Genomic DNA, 24,521 nt, shown 5'->3' with positions numbered 1-24,521 from the left:
CTCACTGTTGTGGCCTCTCCCGTTGCGGAGCACAGGCTCCGGACGCGCGGGCTCAGCGGCCATGACTCACAGGCCCAGCCGCTCCGCGGCCTGTGGGATCTTCCCGGACCGGGGCACGAACCCGTGTCCCCTGCATCGGCAGACGGACTCTCAACCACTGCGCCACCAGGGAAGCCCTGCTTCAGATATTTTTGAAGAAAAAAAATTATAGGTACAGTTAAAGCCCACCTCCCCATCTATTCTCCTCCCTCCTAGCAGATATCATTTCCACATGTATTTTATACTTATCTACATACATCTACATAAATATATAGTTATCTGTTTAAGGTACTAAATTTTAAATGAATGTTATTATACTATACATTTCTTCTCTCTCAATGTTTGTTCATTTTGTTTTCTTCATGTAAATCCAGTTAATTCATTTTGATCGCTGTACTGTACAAATAAAGCAGCTTACATAATTTTCCTCCTAAGGAGTGACTGGGTCGTCTCCACATTGCCACTATTTGTATGCACCTGTAACACGTCTCCTAACACACACATGCTGAGAGTTTGGGTAGGTCTGGTATCTTAGGAGAAGTGGAATTGTGGGGTTACAGTGCTACAAATCGCCAAATTGATCCCCAAAGTGTCACTGAACTAAGTTTTCATTATATTGCACTTAGAAATGCAGATGACTGATCTTACCGTTTTAAAACAAACAAAAAAGAATCAAACCTTTGCCTTCTGCAGAACTATATTAACATATGAGGATTAAAATACATGGTATGCTAGTGAATTATTTTCAGAATCACCTTCTATCAAGTAATTTTTGTTCCAAGAAGAGAAACTGTACTCCTTATGTTCAATAAAGGCAGTGTCAATAAATAAATAAGCAAACATATTTGTGGACCGTGACTGAATGTCGAATCAAACAATCAGTTATCAAACCATTTTGAAACTGTTAGAGAAATTTATATATGGACTATGTATTAGATGACATTAAGAAAATATTAAGCTTGTAAAGGGGATAAAAGCATTGTGGTTATTTTTTTAAGTCCTTTTTTTAAAAATGTATAAAAGATGCGGGTTTCCCTGGTGGCGCAGTGGTCGAGAGTCTGCCTGCCGATGCAGGGGACACGGGTTCGTGCCCCGGTCCAGGAAGATCCCACATGCCGCGGAGAGGCTGGGCCCGTGAGCCATGGCGGCTGAGCCTGCGCGTCCGGAGCCTGTGCTCCGCAACGGGAGAGGCCACAGCAGTGAGAGGCCCGCGTTCCGAAAAAAAAAAAAAAAAAAAATGTATAAGAAGATGAAATCTTATATCTGCACTGAATACTTTAGCAAAAACTGAGGAGTGATAGATGAATCAAGTGTGGCAAAATCTTGACAAAAGTTGGCTATATGGGTTATCACACTAAGTGAAGTGAAGTCAGAAAAAGACAAACATTATATGACATCACTTATATGTGGAATCTAAAAAAATAGCACAAATGAACTTATTTACAAAACAGAAACAGACTCACAGACACAGAAAACAAACTTATAGTTCACCAAAAGGGAAGCCAGCGAGTGGTGGGAGAATAAGTTAGGAGTATGGGATTAACATATACACACTACTATATACAAAATAGATGAACAACAGGGACCTATTGTATAGCACAGGGAACTATATTCAGTATTGTGTAATAACCTACAGTGGAAAAGAATCAAAGCAAAAAAGGATAGAGATATATACATATATACATATATACATGTATAACCAAATCACTTTGCTATATACCTGAAATTAACGCAATACTGTAAATCAACTGTACTTCAATTAAACAAACAAAAAACAAAAACAAGTTGGCTATATGGGTCTCATTATACTATTTTTCTACTTTTGCTTATGTTTGAAAATCGTCATCATCATCATCATCACCATCAGGCAGATAGACTAATAAAAGCAGGTAGACATTTGGCTGTGATAAAGAAAATCTCAACCTATAATCCTTCCATATCCCATAACTGGATTATTTTTCTCTCTGCAAGTAGTCAGATGCATTCTAGGATTTTATGAGCAAGATAACCCCATTAAATGCATTATAGTCCATATCCTTGAGGACAGCAGACACTGATTTATATTCAGAGAACTTACAGCAAGACAATAGTACGAAATCAACTTAGCTGATTTAAACAGACTATCAAAAACGGCCCGCCCAAGACAAAATGAGTATAGAACATGACACTCCTCAAATTTCTGTTACAATGTATTATCCCACATTTTCTGTGAAGTTCAGAGATCTGCTTAATGTTGATGTAACCAATATTGTATTGGCATCAACATGGTTAGTTAATTCTCACAAAAGAATCCCAAATGTAAAAGTAGAGGGAAATGGTTAGGCAGCCTGAATTCTCTCTGGACAGGTACAACATCAAAGGCTTCACAGTAGCATTTTGTCCTTTGTGTGTGTTTGAGGGGAAGAAGAGGTGGAGGGGGCTGAGGGCAAGAGATACTGGGCAGAAGAGAAACTTATCCCAGGGGCTTAATTAACGGTGGGCCAGGTGACCCTAAATCCTTGCTGGGACAGGGCAACGTGGAGGACCTGAGGAAGCAAGTGCATTTCCCACTGCCTACAATGCCAAGTCAATCCAGCAACACACCCCAGGGAAAAACACCGGAAGGACTGAGCCACAGCCTCTACTTATCTGTATTGTTTAGGACTCACTCCCCAGGCAAGGGCACCTGCAGGCCTTAACTCCCGCCTCTCGACATTTAGTCGCTAATCACTATGATGTCCTAGTATCATAATGCAATTACAGTGGCATTAATCCTGAGTCATGAAAATGACATAATTAATTACATTCATTTCAATCACAATTAAAATTACTGACTCATTCAAGTCTGACAGCATAAGTTCTGGAAATCAGGTACCCAAAGAGCGAGACTGGTGGCTCCTTAGGGTCAAACGGTCCCTTGCCCTAGTTACAGCAGAGTAAAATGAAAGCTGCTAAAATCTCCATCAGACCACAAGCCAGGGTCTGAGAAGATGCACTTGTTCTATGGCTAGAATGGTAAAAGTACAGCTGATGAAAAGCAAAAGACCCAATACCCTTCCCTCTTCTTGTTTTACCTATAGCACATCAGCTCTCAGGGAACAAAAACTAGGGTAGAGGGTAACTCTGTATTCTCCACTGAAGTTGAATGCTTACCTATAACACAATTACTTGAAGGGAGGAGAAAATTTATATTGACCACTGTATTAACAATGAGGAAAAGTCCTTAAACCCAGAAGAGGAAGGTACAATGATAGAGCTTCTTAAAGAGCTTTTATTCATGATCATATCTGAAGCTTAATGAGCTGGACAGTGTTTTAACAGAAGACATGGTAGAGTACAGCCAAGGACAGCAAAGAAGTATTTAAGCAGAAAGATAACAACTCCCGAGGTTCAGCTTTCAGTTGGCTTAATCAATAAAAGCACAGAAGAAGTACAACACAAGAGGGGTTTAACTGGAGAGGGAGATTTGAAAACTGTTTCCAGAAATGTGCTTCACCAAGTAAAAGAACAGAAGAAGGAATTTTCTGGTGAAGAAAACAAACATAACTCTTGTCCCTGTTTAGCTCATCTCTCCCTCTCAATTCCCTATCATCAGCACTATATCATTCAGACATCTCAAAACTGCACCCACACCCCTGGGACCCGTGGCCTGCCAATGACCCTTGCCTAAACTTTGGCCGGCTCAACACTGACTTGTGCTCGGTTGGCTGCGGTACAGAGACACGATGCTCTGAGGGTAGGCGACTGCACCAGCCAGGCACACAGATGCTCAGTGTTTCATCACCCTCTGCCTCTGTCTAGGACGGTGATACTACCTCTCGGCTGACTCTAAACACCAGAATGTACAGGTGTTGAGAGTCAGCTGAGACTGACTTTCAACAGGCACACGCCCTGCCACAGAGCGACTCAAGCAGGATGTAAGTCAGGATGGGAGTAGATGTGCATACCATGTACAGTTGTGGTATTAATACAGATGAAAGCAGCACATAGCAGAGCCTAAATGAGATCTCACCTCATCCTTTGCTTATGCCACTATTTTAGCATTTATCACAGTGGCCTATCAGATGCCTGTCTCCCCACAGGAGCCATGTCTTAATCATCTTGGGATCCCCTGTCCACCTCACAGGTAGCAAATGCTCAGTAACTGCAATAGTCAATTCCCAACTGCACAGGCTAAAAGGAAGAGCAGCCACTCTGAATGAAATAAGATAAATTTTGTAGGCATTAGCCAGACTCTAAACCATTATTATATATGTTTTCTCCTCCTGCTCACTTCCACTCTTTGCTGGAGGTACCAAGAAAAAGGCAAAGACCAAAAATAGAAAAGACAGATGCATGATAAAAAAAAAAAAAAATCCAACAAGTGGAAATATTCACTCCCATTAGGCTGAAAAAAATAAAACAACGCTACAAACACCCTCAGCTAGTGGTTTTTTAATCCTCTTAACCTACCAAATTGAAACAATTTGTGCCCTTTTAAATTCATGGCCCAAGACATGCACCACCACCACCCCACCCTGTAGGGTCCCATAGAATTTCACCCAAGAACAATGACAGCCCGAAGTCTCACCAAGTACAACAAAAAAATCAGCAATAAAGTTTGTTTTCTCCTTAAATCACAAGAGCACACATTTAAAAAGAACCCAGAAAAAAAATTTAGTAGATCTGCTACACCTGAGAGAAGGTATCTCTCAGGTCAATAAGAAGAGGACCAAGTAGAGCCAGAAATATCCAATCTTGGTTAACATGTTATTGGTGCTAACCCTTTGGTGTTTAAGTAGACACCATGAAGCTCTACTAGTTGCTTTAATCATTTGAACATAACAATCTAATTACACAAAAATGCACAGATGTTTTCACTCGGATTCTTTATTTCCTAAATGCACTATAGCATATAATTTCTACAATTCCTCTTAGACAAGCCTTCAGAAGATAAATTCCTTCTAGTGAAGTGTTTGACATTTTGACCATCTTTAACCCTAAATCAGATGGGCACAAAATTGTTTCTATATTATTTTTTAAAAACACATAAAGCCTTAACCTTTTCATTAAATCAAGGGTTTATTTCTCCTTAATTTCACAGCCATCACTTCCATAGAATTCTACTCCCCTTTGAACCCCGTGTCTTAAAAATTCTTAAAATTCTTAAACCAAGTGAAAGGGTTTATTGGGACAAAGGCAAAGCACACATATAGAAGCAGGGACTGCTTAGCTCGGTTGATTTGTTAACTCACTTCTAACAAAAATTAAGTGAGTTTCTTTACTACAGGACTTTTCTGAGCCTTTGTTACTATACATTATTAGTCTCCAAAAGGAATGTGTAGCATGTGGTGATTCCCAAGCTTATTTCACAAAAGAGTTATTTTTTTTATTTCATGCATTACTAATTAGTTTTTAGCAGGAAAGAATATTTTGAGAAACATACTTTGAGAACCACAAGTTAGAATAAGGTGCTAATGAAACCTCAAACATAGGTTTAACTTAACCCCAGGTAGTCGATTAGCCTTTTTTTCTTAAGACCATTAACTACCATGGGCAACCACCTTTAAATGCATACCTTTAGAAATACCCTATAAGAACACATAGATGAACCAGCACATATTACATCTTTACAGTAAAAACTCATCCAAAACTCAGAAGGCTTCTATTTTGCATAAAGGACAGAATTATGAACAATCCAAGGCCCATAAAATGTACTACTCTATGCATATTTGAAGTTCAAATTGGGTAGATACATCTACCCAATTTGGATACTTTAACCATTAAAATGAAAAGGAAGACTTACCAACAGAAGCTGAGTTTTTAAGAACTGATTCCTTTGAGACTCCTTTTTCAATTCGTAACGTGGCCCACTGTTCAAAAAACAAGTATTAATGTAAACTGTGCCACAGACACAACGCCAAGATATTTAAACCATGCTTATATAGACATGAAATTAATCATTAAGCCCTGGTGCTATGTGAATTGAAGAGATACCCCACTGAATCTCTGATATAATAGTATTCCAAATCCCAGGTATACTCTTATATTAATTACTGGTAATGCCCAAATAAAAGGAGGAAAAGATCATGTTTACCCTATTAAAAAACCTTCACACACACCTGGTACCCCAATAAATTACTCCTAGGAAAGGTCAGAAAGCATGAAGGGCAAGAGCACAGACTATGGCATCAAGTCTATCTGGGTTTAAAATTACTTAATCTGTCTCAGCCTCAGTTTCCTCATCTGTAAAATGAGGATAATAGTTCCTATTCCATAGGGTTGCTATGAAGATTAAATGAGATTAACACATGTAAAGACATAAACACAGAGCACAAAGAATATTATTTTCATAAGAAATCAGGCATTCAAGGATGAGACACACTCAAAGATGCCTAATTGCCTGTATCAGACAAACGTTTTCAAAAGGAGCAGTGTGAGACTTGGAAAGCTGGAAAGGAATCCATGAAATCACTAACTAAAAAGACATCTGCCAGGAGATTGGGATCGACATATACACACTACTATATATAAAATAGATAACTAATAAGGACCTACGTATAGTACAGGGAACTCTACTCAACACTCTGTAATGGTCTATGTGGGAAAAGAATCTAAACAAGAGTGGATATATATATATATATATATATATTGCTGATTCACCTTGTACTCCGCAACAAGAGAAGCCACTGCAATGAGAAGCCTGCACAACGCAACGAAGAGTAACCCCCACTCACCTCAACTAGAGAAAGCCCGCGCACATCAACGAAGACCCAACGCAGCCAAAAATAAATAAATAAATAACTTAATTTTAAAAATATATATATTATCTAGATGACTACAATTCTAGAAGCTAACAATGTCTAAATTGACTTGATTTGGGGAGGTGGGAGGAGAGCAAAACAAGAGGTAAAAGGCACTATAATAATTATAAATTACAACTTAGGCACTCTTGAAGGGGCAAAAAGAATTTATTAAATATGTCAAGGCAAAAACCTCAGTTGTTGCTGGGCTTGAAGGGCTCAAGCAGAGAGGTAAACATTTTTTCTCAAATAAGTAAGAAAATAAGTAGTAGAGAATAAATAACCTAAAACATGAACACGAAGCAAAGCATGATCTGACTACATCAGGACCCCTGCACAACATCCCAAAGAGCAAAGTAGGAACATGCCATGTGCTTAGAAAACAGCCTATGAATAGAGGCCTAATCTTCCCAGCTTCAAGTGGCAAGTCACAGATGATAATAGGCTCAGAGTCTTAATCTGGTTGCGCCCTTTTCTCTTCCTTGCTGATCTAGGCAGGAATTCTCAAACTCCAGACTTTACCTCCCATCTCTTCTCAATAGAGGTAAAAGTTTATTTCCAGAGTTTTTCACTTTAAAGCCTTGTTACCTATTATCAGTTGTAAGGAGACCTAAGACATGATTAAAATAAAATTTTGTAAACAATCAATCATCCTTATCCTGGAGCTCACTTTTTTCATTGTGGGCATGTGATTTTATATTTTATATAAATGGTAATTACCTTAGACTAGGACAATTAGGCCATGCTTATAAGATGGAAAACATTGGGATTCTGTGGCTATTATGGGTTGAATTGTGTCCCACACAAAGCGCCCCCAAAATTCATGTGTTGAAGCCCTAACGCCCAGGGCCTCAAAATGTGACTATATTTGGAAATTGGGCCTTTAAAGAGGTGACTAAGTTAAAATGAGGCCCTTAGGGTGAGGCCTTAATCCGGTATGACTGGTGTCCTTATAACAAGAGGAAGAGAACCAGGGGCATGTACAGAGAAGACAGACCATGTGAGGTCACAGCAAGACAGCACCATCTAAAGCTAAGGAGAGAGCCCTCAGAAGAAACCAAAGCTGCTGACACCTTAATTTTGGACTTCTATCCTCCAACACTGTGAGAAAATAAATTTCCATGGTTTAAGCCACCCAGTCTATGGGACTCTGTTATGGCAGCAAACTAATATGGGGGTATTCCTCCAATAACATGATGTGCTCCAAAGAGCTCCCTGTGTCATCATCAGAAGTTTCAGAAGACAGACCCTCTCCTGAAATGCTAACTCTGAGGTCTATCCTCCAAAATGTAGTTACAATGTTCAAGATTAGCAAGTTTTAAGATTGGAGGAGAAGTCACTTAATGCCAAAGGGAATTTGTACTGGAAAACGGTTTTCTTCTTTGGGCTAACTCTCCAGTGAAAAATGACCAAGTGCCTATGCTCTGCAGCTGGACAGACAGAAGTACACGTGAACTGCAGTTCTGCCACTTCCTTGCTGTAATCATCTCAGATAAGACTTTAACCTCCTGGGGTCTAAGTTTCATCATCTCTGAACAATACCAAGGGTTGTTGTAAAGATTAAAGGAGATAATCTATCCAATGACCATCACACAATCGCCACAAGGTAGAAAAACGTTGGCTTTCTCCTCCCTCCCTACATCTATATAGGTGCCAAAATGATCAGTTTTTTTTCCAGACCATCAGTGCATCTCCCAATAAATAGCTATTTCTCTTTCACCACACCAGCTTCTCTAGCTGATCAGGTAAGCCCAAATACAGAGGAAGAATATCTCTTTAGAGGTTCTAATTCTCTTGAGGTATCTCAGGACACATCTACCTCAAAGCACCAGGAAAGATGCAGCTCTGTCTGCAAAGGGCCCTGAAGATAGCAGCTTCGAACAATCCTGGTTACCACTCCCCATCTCACTACCCCTACCAAGAAGGGTGACAACTTTCAATCAGGTTTTCAACCCACTTAATTTCAAAATCCTCTTGGAAGAAAATAAGTAGCTGTCCACAATTGACCAAAATAAAGGGTTAAGTATAATTTTTAAAGCTTAGGCCAAAAGCTTGCAAAAACTTGACACTGTCACCTAGACAATTCAACTTTCAGTTTTCACACTAAAAAGACATTTAAGAATTGACTAAATAGAGGGAAAGAAAAAAAGAAAAATGTATAAAATTATATAAAAATTCAAAATATTAGGCTTACTCAAATAATAGCTGGCCATCATCTGTAGCAAAATAAAAGTCTCTCAGCAGAGTCTGTCATCTTAGCAGAGTAGAACTCAGGCTCTAGATTCAGATTAAAATCCTGATTTACCACTGACAGCTGTATGCCACTGTCCAGACAAATCACCTCTCTGAACCTCCATTCTCCAGTCTATCAATGGGAATAATAACAGACCCTAACCCAGAGAGGTGCTGTAGAATTAAGTTATCTGAAAAGCATATTGCTTTGGTAGCTTTTCTTTATTATTACTTTCTGTCATAAACAGTCATGGCCTTCTAGCAGATTTATTATATTTCCAACACCAGGGATAATACCTGAGTGTTATAATAAGAGGTGTTTATCATCTGAAAATTATTGACCTGCCTTTTTAAAATGACAGAAAACTAATTGTTGGATGGAGGAAATGGTAAGAGAAAGAATAATAACTAAAATAAAAGGCAGGAGTAGGCTGTTCTGAGTATGTATGTGTGCTGACCCCTCAAAGATCTGAAGGTAGGTTAAATCTTAGCCACATAGGAGCAAAAAAACCCCCAAAAAACACAACCAAAGAGTGTTCCAATTCAAACTCCACTAAGATGTGAGCACCTACTATGTATCAAGTGCTTTTATTCACCTCTCTTCATTTAATCTGCACAATAACTCTGTGAGGCATATTCCTGTATACACATGTAGAAACTAAGGTGGAGATGTTGAGTGATCTGCCCAAGGTTACAATGCCAGAAATTTGGAGTAAGCTGTTCATGCATCCAACTTATTCCTCGAAAGTTGAGGAAAAACTCAGTCCATTAACATTTATCTTCTCTGTCTACTGTTTGTATTATCTGGTTAGATTAGATAATTTACAAATCATTCCCCTGCCTTCTTCTTCTCCATCAATCCTATATTCTCTTCCCATTCTTTATTTCCCTCTAATCATGAACCTTAGGCCAATGAATAGCAATCCTTAGGTCAATGAACAGGAAGCATCATTAACCTTGCAGGGTTGAGAACAGCATATTTCAACCTTTAATCCATGCTCCTGTTCGATAAACATAAAAAATTCACACACACTCTCCTAGAGATTCAGATATATACACCCCACCATGCAGATGGACTACCCTCTACAAATCCTCTCGGCCGAAAGTTTTACTTTTCATGGTTTGTATTCCTAAAACAATTTTCCCCAATATACTGCTACCATATTGGCATATATACTCCTAAGAAATTGTTATATACCCCTTGAAAATCACTGGTTTAGAGAATCATTACACTTACTCTAGGCTAAGAATTCAAGCCTTATCCTCAAGCAGCTTGCCATATCAGGGACTTATGAACACATCTAGAGATATTCAGCAATGCAGAAGGCAGCATTCAGTAGGTACTCAATAAATAATTATTACCTGAACTGATGAGCTAAGAAGGGGCCCAAGAAGAACATATAGCTGGCTGAGTTACTTGACAATTAGCAACTACCTATTCAGCTATTCTGAAGGTACCCCACACATACTGCAACTTCCAGAATTTGAGTTTATGGTCACAAAAAAGCTACCCATTGTCAAGAAAACTTATCAAAGTAAACACATCATGTACCAAACTAAATGACCTTTTAAAATGGTGTGTAAATTGTAACCAAGGAAACCTGTGAAATAGCTAATTCCAATCAAAGAGCCCAAAGAATATTCTTGGGACTGGAATGCAAAAGAAAGAAAGAAGCAAATCAGTTGAGAACATACTAAAGAATAATGTGTAACAGAAGGGCTGGGCCTTGAATGGACTCTACAAAAAGGCAGGGTATGTTTCCAGATCTAAAGATGTTCTAATATTAAACAACCAGCACAATTTTTAAGAGAATTATCCCCATAGTTGGCAAAAAAAAAGCAATCCACTGTACCAACCTCTGCCTAACAGAAACGTCTCTGAAACATCTAACGCTGTTCTGCTTAGAGGATGGAAAACGCTGGGTTGCCATCTCCCTCTCCTATGCCTAAAGCAGATATCGCTATGGAATCATAGCTCTTTCCTGAGGGGCCCAGCTGCTCCCAAACACAGGCACTCCAGGCAGCTACCACCAAGTCAGAGTTGGCTCACAAAATGAATCCCCATTCTAATTTCATATATGCCAAGCATCTCTCTGACCTAATAACTTTGGTGTGAGCCAAGAGGATGGTTCCTTATGCTGCCATCTACCTGGTTTCCAAGCTAGGTGGTGTATCTCCCACTATAATTAGAAAACTAGCATCCTTGAGAGTTTGATTAACAAGGAGTGCATCTCTAAGTCTCTTCAAGTCTAGATGGACAAAAATTAAAACTTGAGGCCCTGCCACACTGAAGCCAGACCTTGGACTGGAGATATCCCTTCAAAGTATAATAGCTATTTGCCAGGCTAACAGCAACTAGCAGGCCTCTCTCCTTGACATCTCTTTAGCTGTATCCTGACTTACTCAAAGCAAGCAAATAGGAGTCAGCACCTGGAAGACAGGGTGTGCAACTTACTTTACTCTATCCTCACTTGAGGTATCAATTCCAAAAGACATTGATTGCTATATGGGAGAACAGTTCAATCATTTCAGTTCTGAGAAAGAATGAACACCAGCTGAAGAGGATCAACTGCTACGGGAGAGAATTCTGAAGATCTAACAGTAAGAGGCAGCTAAGAAATTCACAGTAGAGTGTGACCAAGTTCAGAGTGTGACATCAACAAGATAAATTCAAGACTGTGAAATATCTCCCAAGTAGAAACAACAGAACTTTTAAAACATGAGGGCTGAGGATGAAGAATCCAATATAACTTCAAAGACTAGACAGAAAAATAGCCACAAAGAGAAGTACAACAAAAATGTGAGGTAGAACAGGAGATAAGCAAGTAGAATAGATTTGCAGAAGATTAGCTGGTGGGAGATCTGCTGGTAATCTCCAAGTAAGAGATAAAAGATTAGAGATGTATATCTGGGAGCCACCCTCCTGCCTGAGGGAGAAGAGCAAATAAAGCCAAGCCTGGGGGCAGACATAGAATAAGGGCAGAAAAATGCGAACCCATATTAGAAGGTACTTTAGTAGCTACAGAAACAAGGATGCTACAATCTAAGTAATAATATTATTACTTTATTATTACTTTACTAATAAGAATAATATTATTCTTTTAATAGCAGCAAACACATACAGATACCATTCTAGGATGCCTGACATATTTTAACTCACTTAAACAACCCTATGGAAATAGTTGTTATTGTTAATCCTATTTTATAGATGAGGCAAATGAAGCACAAGAAGTAGGTGACTTCCCTATGGTCATATACTGAGAAGCATCGCTGGGATTTTGGTACCAAATCAAAGCAAATCTGCACCCAAAGTCTGCACTATTGACCTATAGCTACAGGCCCTCTCCTCAGTTAAGACTCCTGTCTCCACCACTTAATTCAAGCAAACCACTGAACTTCTCAGAGTCTCAGTTTCGTTACCTGTAAAAGGGGGACTAACACTTGCTCTCCCTACCTTCCAAGGCTTTGGGGAGCATCTGATGAGAGGATCAACAGGGAACCCTATGTGATTTAATAAAGCCCCGTATTAAGGGTAAGCTGTAGTTGTTCCCCAACAGGCCCACTTAGAGTTGAGGTCAACGAATATAGATTTTCAATGACATTTCAAGTGCCACTGGTTAGATTAAATTTCCATGACTCTGTTAAGATATAATCAGATTTCTTTCTACCATCCAGCAATTGGTTTCCTATATTGAGCATACACTAGAACATGATGCCTTTCTGGACAGGATGCCTTAGTCCACGAAAGGACCTCTGAAACCTGGGGCTGTAAAAACTAAGGACACTGAGATGACAGCTGCCCTGCAGAAAGGATATAAAGAAATTCGGTGATAGAAAAGACTGTTGCATTGCTATTCTGATCAGTAAAAATCATAATAACAACAGCAGGGGGTGGAGGTAGTTCTGCCTTCAACCACAGCAACAACAGGGTGGTCCAGTGGATTTAGTCCGAAGCCCTCCAGCTCTGTGGGAGAGGAGGGATGCAGCCGAGGATAAACTAAAACGCACACCCCTCCGGACCACTGACTTTCCTCACTGGTCCCCTCGCGTCTCCTCGGCTCTCAGCTCTACCCTCGTTCGATCGTCCCAGGATCTCCCTAAAGCCCTCGGAGGAGGGGCCGCGGCATGCCCCCATGCACTCACCTCTAAAGTTTTCACCAGGATCTTCATGTAGAGCTCGGAGATGCCCAAAGACACCCCGAAGGCCGAAGGCAGGAGTATGAAGCCGAGCACCAGAGTCAGCCAGGTGTAAACGATCTTCCCGGCCAGCTCCGCGCCATCCATGGCTCGGCGCACCCAGAGGGGGTCCACGGAGGAGGTCCGAGCGCGACAGCTGTCCCTGTCCGCAGGTAGTAGGTTGGCAGCTCCGGGAGCAGAGGTGCGGAGCCCGGCTCCCCGGAGTCAGCGCCGCCGCCGCCTGGCACTCACCTCTGCAGGGAAAACAAGAGAGAACGGGAAAAACTTTCAGAAGGACAGCAATTTCCTTCCTCTTCGGGCTCCACCTCGCCGCGGCCGGTTAACTCTTTCTCGGCTGGAGGCCCAGGCCCCCGCTGAAGCTGCTGCCGCTTGCGCAGACCTGGTAGCGCCGGCCAGGCGACCAGGGCTGGGGGTGAGCGTGGAGACACGCGAGCGCAGCGGGGACGTGTCCCACCCTCTGTGCCTGATTTCAGTTGGGTGGTGATTGGGGCAACTCAGCGTTGACTCACGGAGGCCCTCCCGGAACGAGGATTCCTGCGGCGCAGTGCACCGCACAGCAGCCGCTGGCGGAACTGACGCCTGACCCAGGACTGCGCTGCTGGTGGGCTGGCTCGGACGCCCAGCGCCCAATTTCTGAACCCTGCCCTCGCCCCACCTCCTCCGCCACCCAACGGGGAGCTTCTAGTAGGGATCTGCACGGAAAGCGCCGCAGCCTCCCGGGCGGCCTCCAGTCTTCCCCGCGCCCCGCCTCGCCAGCACTCCCAGCGGAGGTCCTTTAGGGAACAGAGTTTTCATCTGCAACACGTTAGCATTTTCTCACCCCCAGAATGAACTACTGACGTGTCCGGAACGCTTGAGAAGGTCCTGCTTGTGTGTGTATAAAACGACCTATCGGCAGGGCTGTCAAGGAGAGGGAAATGCCCACGGCGCCGCTGAGCTGCGGCTTCCTCCGCTTCCAGGTCTCCCACTCCTTCTCCCTCCTCCTTCCCCTCCCTACTCTACGGAGCTGCCGGGCGAGATCTTGCTCTTCCTGTAAGTGGAAAGTTCTCTCCACGAGTCAGTCAGTCGCCTTCCCAGCTCAGCCGCCGTTGCCTTAGCACAGAAATCCTTCCGCCGAGGGTCGCTCTTTTCCTGGGGCAAGATTCCAACCACAGCTTCCCCTACCTTTTCACCCAACACTATTCTCACAGAAGCCACAGAAAAACGCCAGGCCACCGCAAGCTTCATCCAGCTGACGCGCGCTTCCAGGGAATTCAGCGCCCGCATCGCTGCCTCGTTAGCCCTTCTTAGAACAGTAAAGGGCAAAAAGCTTGTACGGGTATTTACTTCACTGCGGTTCATGCCTCTTAGAAACCTGATCTGTTTTTAAGAGTAAGCATAAGAAGGGATGTTGAGACTGTAGTAGATAAGAAAATCAGGCTCCCAGCGTTTCCACATCGTCACTGATGGGACCAAAATCTCGTACAGGTCTCTTTCGGGTGTAATTTCAAGCTAGAAAAACTGGGACGGCAAGCAAACTGAATTCAAAGAGTGTTGACAACATATACTGCGAAAGAGGCTGTCCCGGCCCAGGGTGTGGAGGAAATGGGGAGCGGAAGAGAGGAGAAGACCCCTGCAAAGAATGTAAATGTTTGGCTTCTGCACCTCCTGCCAGGCAGGTATCACAACTCCTTCCCCCACTAGGAAGGGAAAAAAACTGTAACTTGGTCCTAAAAACCCAGTTAAGAATGAAGAAGTTTCAGGCGCTTGGCTTCTCAAAATTAAACCTCTTTATAGTCTGCCATTTTACGAAAACAAACAACAACAACAAAAAACCACACATGCCAAAATTCGTCCAAAGTCTTTGCTGGAAACAAACACATATTTAGCACAAAACCTCAAAGATTATATTGACTCATTTAACACCATACATTCAGGCAAAGCTCTTACCCTCCTTTTATTTCCTCAAAGGAAGATGACTAAGGAATGCTGAATGATTGTACCAAAGTTTACCCAACAAGTCTCAGTGCAAGTAATTTCGTTTAAGGATGGCCTTTTTCTGCACAGCCAGACAGAGGAGCTGAGTGCCCACAATCTCCAATGATTTCCTGTTGCTCACAACCACATTTCATGAACTAGGTTTGCTTCTTTGGTTTTGGTTTTGGTTTATTCTTTATGTAAGAATTATTGTCCCATAAGGGACTTCCCTGGTGGCACAGTGGTTAAGAATCCGCCTGCCAATGCAGGGGACACGGGTTCAAGCCCTGGTCCGGGAAGATCCCACATGCTGCAGAGCAACTAAGCCCGTGCGCCACAACTACTGAGCCTGCGAGCCACAACTACTGAGCCCGTGTGCCACAACTACTGAAGCCCGCATGCCTAGAGCCTGTGCTCCGCAACAAGAGAAGCCACTGCAATGAGAAGCCCGTACACCGCAATGAAGAGTAGCCCCTGCTCACTGCAACTAGAGGAAGGCCGCGCCAGCAATGAAGACCCAATGTAGCCAAAAAATAAATAAATGAATAAAAAAATTTTTTTAAAAAAGAATTATTGGGCTTCCCTGGTGGCGCAGTGGTTGAGAGTCCGCCTGCCGATGCAGGGAACATGGGTTCGTGCCCCGGTCCGGGAAGATCCCACATGCCGCGGATGGTGCAGTGGTTGGGAGTCTGCCTGCCGATGTAGGGGACGCGGGTTCGTGCCCCGGTCCGGGAAGATCCCACATGCCGCGGAGCGGCTAGCCCGTGAGCCATGGCCGCTGAGCCTGCGCGTCGGGAGCCTGTGCTCCGCAACGGGAGAGGCCACAACAGTGAGAGGCCCACGTACCGCAAAAAAAAAAAAAAAGAAAAAAAGAAAAAAAAAAAAAGAATTATTGTCCCATAACGGAATGGTGGAATGGTAATAACGTGGAGTCTTAAGTCTTAGACTGACTCCAGACTGACACAGATACTTGTAAGTTTGAACAATTCATTTAGTCTTCTGTGCTTCAGCTTTCTCATCATAAAATGGATTCCTTTTAGGGTCAAATGTGATTATGAGTTTGAAATTGCTCTGTTAAGGACAAAGCTCTGTGCAGACATCGAAGGCAGCTTGGTGCAAGTGTAAAAGCTCTCCACCTTTTTTTTGGCTGCGTTGGGTCTTTGTTGTTGCACATGGGCTTTCTCTAGTTGCAGGGAGCAGGGGCCACTCCTCATTGCCGTGTGCGGGCCTCTCACTGCGGTGGCCTCCCCTGCCGCAGATCACGGGCTCCAGCCACTTGGGCCTCAGTAGTTGCGGCGTGTGGGCTTCCATAGTTGCGGCTTTCAGACTCTAGAGCACAGGCTTAACAGGCGTGGCGCACAGGCCTAGTTGCTCCTTGGCATGTGGGATCTTCCCGGACCAGGGCTCGAAACCATGTCCCCCGCATTGGCAGGCGGACCCTCAACCACTGCGCCACCAGAGAAGCCCAAGCTCTCCATCTTTATCTCACCTAAAACACAGGAGAGCCAAGATAGGTTCATCTTTGCAGCGATGAGGGAGGGAAAGGGAAGAAGTAATGGTGGGTGGTCCCCACGCTCCCTTTCACTCACCTCACCTCTCCCCTTTCCTTGCACACCTTAAGGCTCTTTCATTTAAACCTAGGAAGGATCCTCCCTCCCTTCCTGCACTTACAACTCCCTTCACTGTATTAATTTCCTAGGGCTGCCATAACAAATTACCACAAACTTAGTGACTTTAAACAACACAAATTGATTCTCTCAGTTCTAGAAGCCAGAAGTCTGAAATGGAGGTGCCTACAGGGCCAAGCTCCCTCCAAAGGTTCTAGGGGCGAATCTGTCCTTGCTTCTTACAGCTTCTTGGGTAGCTACCAGTGTTGCTTGGCTTGTGGCAGCATACTCACTGCCTCAGTCTTCACATGGCCTTTTCTTCTTTTCTCTTATGAAGACACTTATCACCCTGGATTTAGGGCCCATTCTAATGCAGGACGATTTCATCTTGAGATTCTTCACTTAATTATACTTAATCTGCAAAGAATTTTTTTTTCCAAATGAGGTCACATTTGCAGGTTAGGATTTGGGCATATCTTTTGGGAGGCTACAGTTCAACCCCCTACTCTTACCATATCTGTAAACTGGGGATAATAACACCTACCTGGAGAGGTTGTTATTGGGACTTGAGATTATACATTTAAACTTTAGCTGATAGTATATACTCAATAATGAGGTTGTTCGAGATAATCCTGTATTTCACCTGTTGTCCTGGCATATAATTTTTTTTTTTGGCTGCATTGGGTCTTTGTTGCTGTGTGCGGGCTTTCTCTAGTTGCAGCGAGCGGGGGCTACTCTTCGTTGTGGGGTGTGGGCTTCTCATTGCAGTGGCTTCTCTTGTTGCAGAGCACGGGCTCTAGGTGCACGGGCTTCAGTAATTGTGGCACACAGGCTCAGTAGTTGTGGCTCGCAGCCTCAGTAGTTGTGGCGCCCGTGCTTAGATGCTCCACGGCATGTGGGATCTTCCAGGACCAGGGATCGAACCCATGTCTCCTGCATTAGCAGGCGAATTCTTAACCACTGAGCCACCAGAGAAGTCCCTGGCATATATTTTTAATGATGCTTCCTTTCACTCTCAAAAATGTCCTGCTTTGAGTGAAAAATCACATGGTTCCCTTATTCTTACATAATTTCTAAGACCCCTTCCAGTCTTAAAATATTAGACTTTTGATAAAACTGTCAAGTCCACGCATGACCCCTTGTCAACATCTGAGGCCAAATGAAGTTGTATAGGAGAATGAAGAAGAGGGATTAGCAGGTAGTCCAGAGCTTCTCAAACTTTAAAGTGGGTAGGAATCCCTGGGGCTCCTGGGATTGAAGATTCTTCCTAGGGCTGGGATGAGGCCTGAGATTCTGCATTTCTAGGAGCTCCCAGGTGATGCTGATGTTGTTGATGTACAGACACACCTTGAGTAGCAAGGCCTTAGAGTTCAGACAAGAGGGGAGTTTTATATTTAACTGATGACAAAAGGCCATGGGAAAAACAAACATACAGTTATCAAAGGGGAAAGGTGGGGCGGGATATATTAGGAGTTTGTGATTAACAGATACACACGACTATATATAAAATAGATAAACAACAAGGACCTACTGTATACCTCAGGGAACTATATTCAATGTCTTGGAATAACCTATAATGGAAAAGAATATGAAAATAGAATATGAAAAAAATATATGTATATATATTACTGAATCACTTTGCTCTACACCTGAAACTAACACAACATTGCTAGTTACTTCATGAATAAAACTAACTAAATAAATAAACAGGAAAAGGCCGTGGGAGTCCAGGTAAGTCTCCAGGAGCCAACGCAAGAAGAATTGATTCTGAAGAGCTCCTCCTTACCTGAGGACTTGTTGTATTATCTGCACCTTTTTCCATACCCCTGCTTTGACAGCAATTGTGAGCAATTGTGAACGGAGGAGTTTAGGCTACAAAGCTTTGAGCAAATGTCAATACTCTCATGAACAGATGCTTATGGCAAATAAGATGTCATAGTTGGAGCCAAATGGCAGATATTGATTTAATTTAGAGGGAGGAATCCACACTGGCAAAGGAGAAATCTGGGGGTGTAGCAGATTGCTGAAGCATTTTTTGAACAGACGAGTCTTGAATTTCTTGTCTGCAGTCTCTGTTTGAGACCTCTCTTTTCTCTCATTTCACACCTTTCTTGGGCCTTCATCATACCCCACCTTGACTTGTGTATTTGCTTCATCATCCCACTGTAAACTGCTTAATACCAGGAACAGTGTCATTTATCTGTATCTCCTTCCCACTCTTCTGCCCCTTCCACCTGCACAGAGTTTTACTTCATGCCACACTATTGTTCAAAGCCAGCAGTGACTCCCTAATGGTCACAAATTAAAGTCCAAATATATCAAATATCTTAGGCTGGATCTTAAAGCACTCCAACTTTAACTCCCTGACATGCTAGCAAAACCTTTCTCACCTTTCTCACCTTCCCCTGGTTTCTGCAGAGCTTCTTCTTCTCTGGGTGCTTGATCACATCACAGTGCCCCACCCCCACTCTCATCCTCCCACACTCGGCCCTTTGCACACCACTCTCCTGACCTCTCATCCAAATCTCTCACTCCACAAGTTTGGGATCCAACATGGGGATCCTGCCAGTTACTGAGTATGTCTATTCCAATTATGCATCCCAGAACTGGGGAAATAGCCACAGGATGGATTCGGGAATTCATTGGGCCCAGTGTTAGATGCACCTGAGCTAAAACCCCATTGTTCACCTGACATCCACAAGCTCCTATTTTCACTGATAGACCAGAGTGACATTTTGGGTCTCTAGGAGTTAGTGTCACTTCAGAAATAGTGTCCAGTAATCCCTGAAAAGTCTGATTATTTCCCTTTCTTTAAAGAGCAGTCACCCTGATAAATGGCCTTGGGTCCCTTTGTGGAAGACTGGGAAACAGAATAACAGTATAAAACTTTGGCAGTCTTCAAGGGGACCCAGCCTCCCCTTCTTTCAAGTGGTTCTGGGTCTGTAAACTGGCTAAAGTTTGGGAATTAATCAAGAGATTGTGACTGGGGATTTGAGTTAGACATCTGTTGACTAACCTAGAACTTTTCCACTTATACAACTGAGAATTTAGTTGATTGCCATCTATTTCTTTTGATCAGTTATTCAACGCCACAGGTTTCTTTGAGTCAGACTATCCTGATTACTCTATACTTTGACTCTGCTGCCCATTACAACCGTACTCACTTTGGTAATTAAATACAGCCACTTGGCACCTGGCTTCTTGGAGTCCTGTTATCCTCATTGCGTTTAGGGACACTAGTTGAATGGTAGCAGTTCCCAGTGTAAATTCTGACCTATAGAGAAGAGCAACCACAGAGCTCTTCAAAGATTCTGGGGCTCCTCTCACAAATATGTTTCTCAAAGCTGAGGTAAAAGGCATGTCTTTGGACCTTCCCAGGGTGAATGATCAGGTCTTACATGATAAATCCACTCTGACATCCCATCTCCCTAAGCCTTTGGATGCTTCCTCTACAGTATACCAACACAATTCTGGCATTTGAACTTATTCAGTGTAGACCACTTATGGATCCATGTTTCAATAACAAATCAAACTGTTAGAGTTCTTTCTAACCCCTTGAGCTAAAACATGAAATCTAGAATTTCTGCTTAGTGGGTCCATCTCAATAAATTCCACCTGATCCAACTTTCTATTCCTTCCACCATGCTCTCACACCCTTACTATCCATTCCCATGCATATTCCCTAGATCTCTGCCTGTATAAACTGGAAAAATAATTCAGTTCTTTTGGAGCATAGCTCACCTTCTCATGGAGGTACCTCATACTTTGTACCTCACCTTTCAGGGCCTGCCGGGACTTGAGTTTAATTACAGTTCTAGAAGCAAAGAGTGACAGAGTCAGGTCCTGAGAAGGGTCAGCAGTGTCTTGCAGGGTAAGTACTTCAGGGGAGGCCATTACAGGTTCTTTGGACAGAGGTAGAAAGCTGCTTCTACTGGCAAAGATGACTCCGCAGAATTTAGGGGAGGAGTTCAGTGTTCCTAGCTTCATCAAGATCTGCCCATAGATGTCCCCATGCCAGTTTTCAGGATCCTGTTTCTTCCCAATCAATGCCCTCACTTTTGTGTTGTAGTTCAGCCACTGAAGGATGAGACTCTAGGTTTGGTTTTCAGAAATCTTGGCCCATAGCTATAGGAGATAAGGATTTCCTTCTGGGCAGATATAGAAGCTTTCGGACCATTTATGTAAAGTTCAACCTGAGAATTTGAAGACTTTTTCTTTTCCCTGCTGGAGGGCAGTTAGGAGCAACTAGCCAATTTCATTATATTCCTCAGTTTGACTAAAATGTTCTAAAATAGCTAATACATGGTCACCCAGAACTTTGCCTTCTCCTGCTATTGATTAGAAGTATCCAATGGCCATATTTTGGGTATCTCTTACATATTATGAAATGGACTACCAGTGTCCTCTCTAGCACTGAAAATAGAGGCATTAGTGTCTTTTAAGTCTAGTTAAATTAGAAAATGAACTCCAGAAAACTCATTTTTAAGATTCTGTTCTTCTTTAACCAGGCCCACCCAGGTTATTTAGGATAATCTCCCCTACTTAAAGTCAACTATATACTTTAATCACTTATACCAAATAATGTCACAGCAGCACCTTGATTAGTGTTTGATTAAGTAACTGAGGAGCCTGGCCAGGTGTACACATCAAAAAGGCCGTCAATCACACGTGTGAGAAAATAAGAGTAAAAAAGTAAAATAACCTCTAAATATTACTGTAAAAGCAGTTGTGACTTCATGCACCCCCTGAAAGGGCTTCAATGACTTCTGGAGTCCCTGAGCTATCCTTTGAGAATTACTGACCTACATAAAAGTATTTCTCCAACAAAAACATAACAGTGCATGGAGGCACATTACTTACAGTGAAGCTGCCTAATACCTCATGCCGTACTTTATGTCTCATTTAATTTATTTGAATTAAATTTTATGACTAAAATAATGAAAAGAGCCAAAATTGAATAGTAGGTAGCATGTTGAGATGAGGAACATAAATCTGCTTTTCCTTCTGAAGTTCTCAGTTCCTGGGAGGTCTCTAAAAGTGTGAACATTTCCTCCACTGACTGTGATTCTGGTGTTTAATGCTAGAGTGCATGTTTTTAAGAGCTTAGCCCTGAAAGTCAAGCAACTAGTTCATCTGTGCTCAGGCCAGGAAACAATGAACCTATTCCAATACTGAAGGAAAAACTGACACGGTGATAGAGTCTATCGGTCTCCGTGATGGAGCATTCCCAGGGAACTGTTCAAGGATAATTTTGACATACCCAACTTTTTCTTTATGGATGGCCTTAGAACCTAATTCTTGGATCCAGGACCTTAGAACCTACTTCTTGGATCCAGGACCCTCTGAATTCTAATCTACAGCCTGATTGGGAACCACTATGATAGGATGTGATATCTGAACCTACAAATGTTCAGATCAAGTCTCCAAAGAACCAATGATGAAAATTTTTCATCCCAGGGCACACTGTTATGATATAGTGATATACTCAATGCACACTTGCTAAATTGAACAGAATGCCCCAAAAGGGCAAGAGTGTAGCTTCAAGGATTATGTACATTGACGGAAAAAAGTCTCTGACAAGAAAGCCCAGGCTCTCCTCTTCCCAATCCATTTATTCACTGGTTATATGTAAATCAGCAGTCAGAAACCAGAGGGCCTTTACAATGATCCATACAATGTTTTTTAGAAAATTTGAATTAATTGCCCACATATTAAAATACTCAACTAAGATTAGAATTTCTGGATTCTCTTAGAATCAGGCAGCACTGAGCTCCCATTCCTATAGGACATAACCTCTCCTGTGTACTCTATGTCCACCCCCCTTGTGGTCTTTTGTCATCACCATGGCATTGATGTATTTCTTATAGTAGAGTGGACTTAAGGAGAAAATGGCATGTACTTTTTACTTAAGTACTTATCAAAATTTTTCTTAACCCAATTTTCATTACCTCCCCAGCTTCTTTCAGTAGTTATTTGAATTTGAATATAGATAAATTTCAGCTAGTCCTGATTAGTCAGAATTTCTTCTACCAGTAATTCTATTACCCCATCACCACCAAAGCTTTAGATTCCATTATTTAGATTTCAGTATTCATCATTATTTAGATTTCATTATTTTTTTTTCTTTTCTCTTCTTTCTTCCTTTCTTTCTTATTTTATTTTTTGTTAGAAAGATTAGAGAAGGAGTTTGATGGCCAAGTGCCCTGTGTCTCCAGAACATTAAGACAGAAGACCCCACCATAGAATTTGGCACCTCTGGGGAAGGGGAGAGAGATGATAACAAAGGAAAATAAAAGTGGAGGATAATAAGAATGTTGGCAAGATTTTCCATTAAGAAATGGTTCACTTAGGGAGGGTCTTCTTCCTCAGACAGTTGTAATCACTTTTATCCCCAGTAGTATCCATAACTTATCAATCTTCCCAAAATATCTCTCCAATTTTGTAAGAATCATTACATTATTATAATAACCACTAAAACCTTTAACAGATTTTTTAATTGACTTTATATTTGAATTTTCTGGATAATAACAACATTTTGCTCAGATGCTGATACTTTATCTAGCTACTCTCTAGAGAGAGTGGGTAAAGTACTCATCTCTCTGGTGAAAGTATTGCACCGTATCTACATGCACACACACATGCACACACATATATGCATGTACATAGATCTTGCTTGTTTAGTGATTCCAGGCATGGTTTCATGATGTATAATTCTCTAATGGTATAATCAATCCCACACTGAAATTCATTCATGACTGGAAAACTTGTCATAGAGATTGATTTTCTGTCTCTTTCCTTAAAGTATTCACATTTCAGTGAAAATTTTTAAAACTTTTAAAAATAAAAAATTTAAAAGACCAAAGGCAGCTCTGAATTATATATTTGGGCAAGTGGTAATAAATGGAAACTACTACTTTAAATATTATTCAGGAACATACCTTCCCTTCAATAAGGCAGAATAAAAATAAGTAGGTTAGTAGTTAAACAGTCAATCTTATGCCAGAATTAGTCTTGGAGTCTTCCATTCTGCATGTTCATAAGTTAAAACCTTTTCAAATCAGGAAAGTTTCCTTTAATTAATGGATTGCTGTCACCACCCTGTAATATATAGTGCTAAAGTTCACCTCTGCATTTTGAGCAGAGAGCAACTGGCTGACAACGACAATAAAAAAGAAAACAACCTGCTGACTAATTAATAGCTTCAATGCACTCTGGCCTCGTTAAAAATAAAATCTTTTCAACTACCATGATGACTGTTATAACACAGTCCGATTATTTATAATGCTTCACCCGCTACTCTTTATTTGTCCCCTCCCTGGAGTCCTGAGGAAAAACACCACCCTTATCAAACCAGAGTTTAGTTGAGCAAAGCTTGATAGAGATAATGGTGCCAAGCACTTCCTGATTGATTTCTAGGCTTCAATAATCTCCACAATTCTTATTGTTATTTTAACAAACCAAAAAGTTTTTGTTTTATTTACCTTTTAGTCTGTCACATATTGCTCTCGTTAAAAGATTAACAACATATTGGGCAGAACTTCAACCTAAATGCAAAGAAAACTGGTAACCCAACTTTGTCCATGAGTAAACAATCAGGTGAGGACCATCATCTCCCCAGTGCTTCTCAAAATGGAGTCCCTGGAACCCACGGGAGACACAGACATATTCTCAGGGGTCCATAAGTCCTCTGTGAGTAAGTAGTGGCCATCCACTTTTTTTAAAAAATTAA

The 24,521-nt window shown here is 41.8% G+C and overlaps 1 protein-coding gene across 6 annotated transcripts in view; it reads right to left on the bottom strand.

Annotated features, from left to right (window-relative positions):
* Positions 1–14,501, bottom strand: part of GPAT3 (glycerol-3-phosphate acyltransferase 3) — a 57,257-nt gene extending 42,756 nt beyond the window's left edge. The window contains exons 1-3 of one of the 6 annotated variants that reach the window (XM_028491999.2): positions 14,394–14,501; positions 13,176–13,462; positions 5,804–5,870 (exon numbers count right to left, since the gene is read on the bottom strand). In XM_028491999.2, coding sequence (XP_028347800.1) covers positions 5,804–5,870; positions 13,176–13,316 — 208 coding nt within the window. In that variant the 5' untranslated portion in view covers positions 13,317–13,462; positions 14,394–14,501. Of the gene's footprint in view, positions 1–5,803; positions 5,871–13,175; positions 13,463–13,608; positions 13,627–13,683; positions 13,975–14,049; positions 14,351–14,393 lie in introns of those variants that run through there. The other 5 variants (XM_007118319.4, XM_028491998.2, XM_007118320.4 and 2 more) reach the window with 5 other exon arrangements.
* Between the last annotated feature and the right edge of the window lie 10,020 nt (positions 14,502–24,521).

The sequence above is a fragment of the Physeter macrocephalus genome, chromosome 7 (genome assembly GCF_002837175.3).
Source record: "Physeter macrocephalus isolate SW-GA chromosome 7, ASM283717v5, whole genome shotgun sequence".
Taxonomy (NCBI): Eukaryota; Metazoa; Chordata; class Mammalia; order Artiodactyla; family Physeteridae; genus Physeter; species Physeter macrocephalus.
This window is presented reverse-complemented; position numbering and strand designations above follow the sequence as displayed.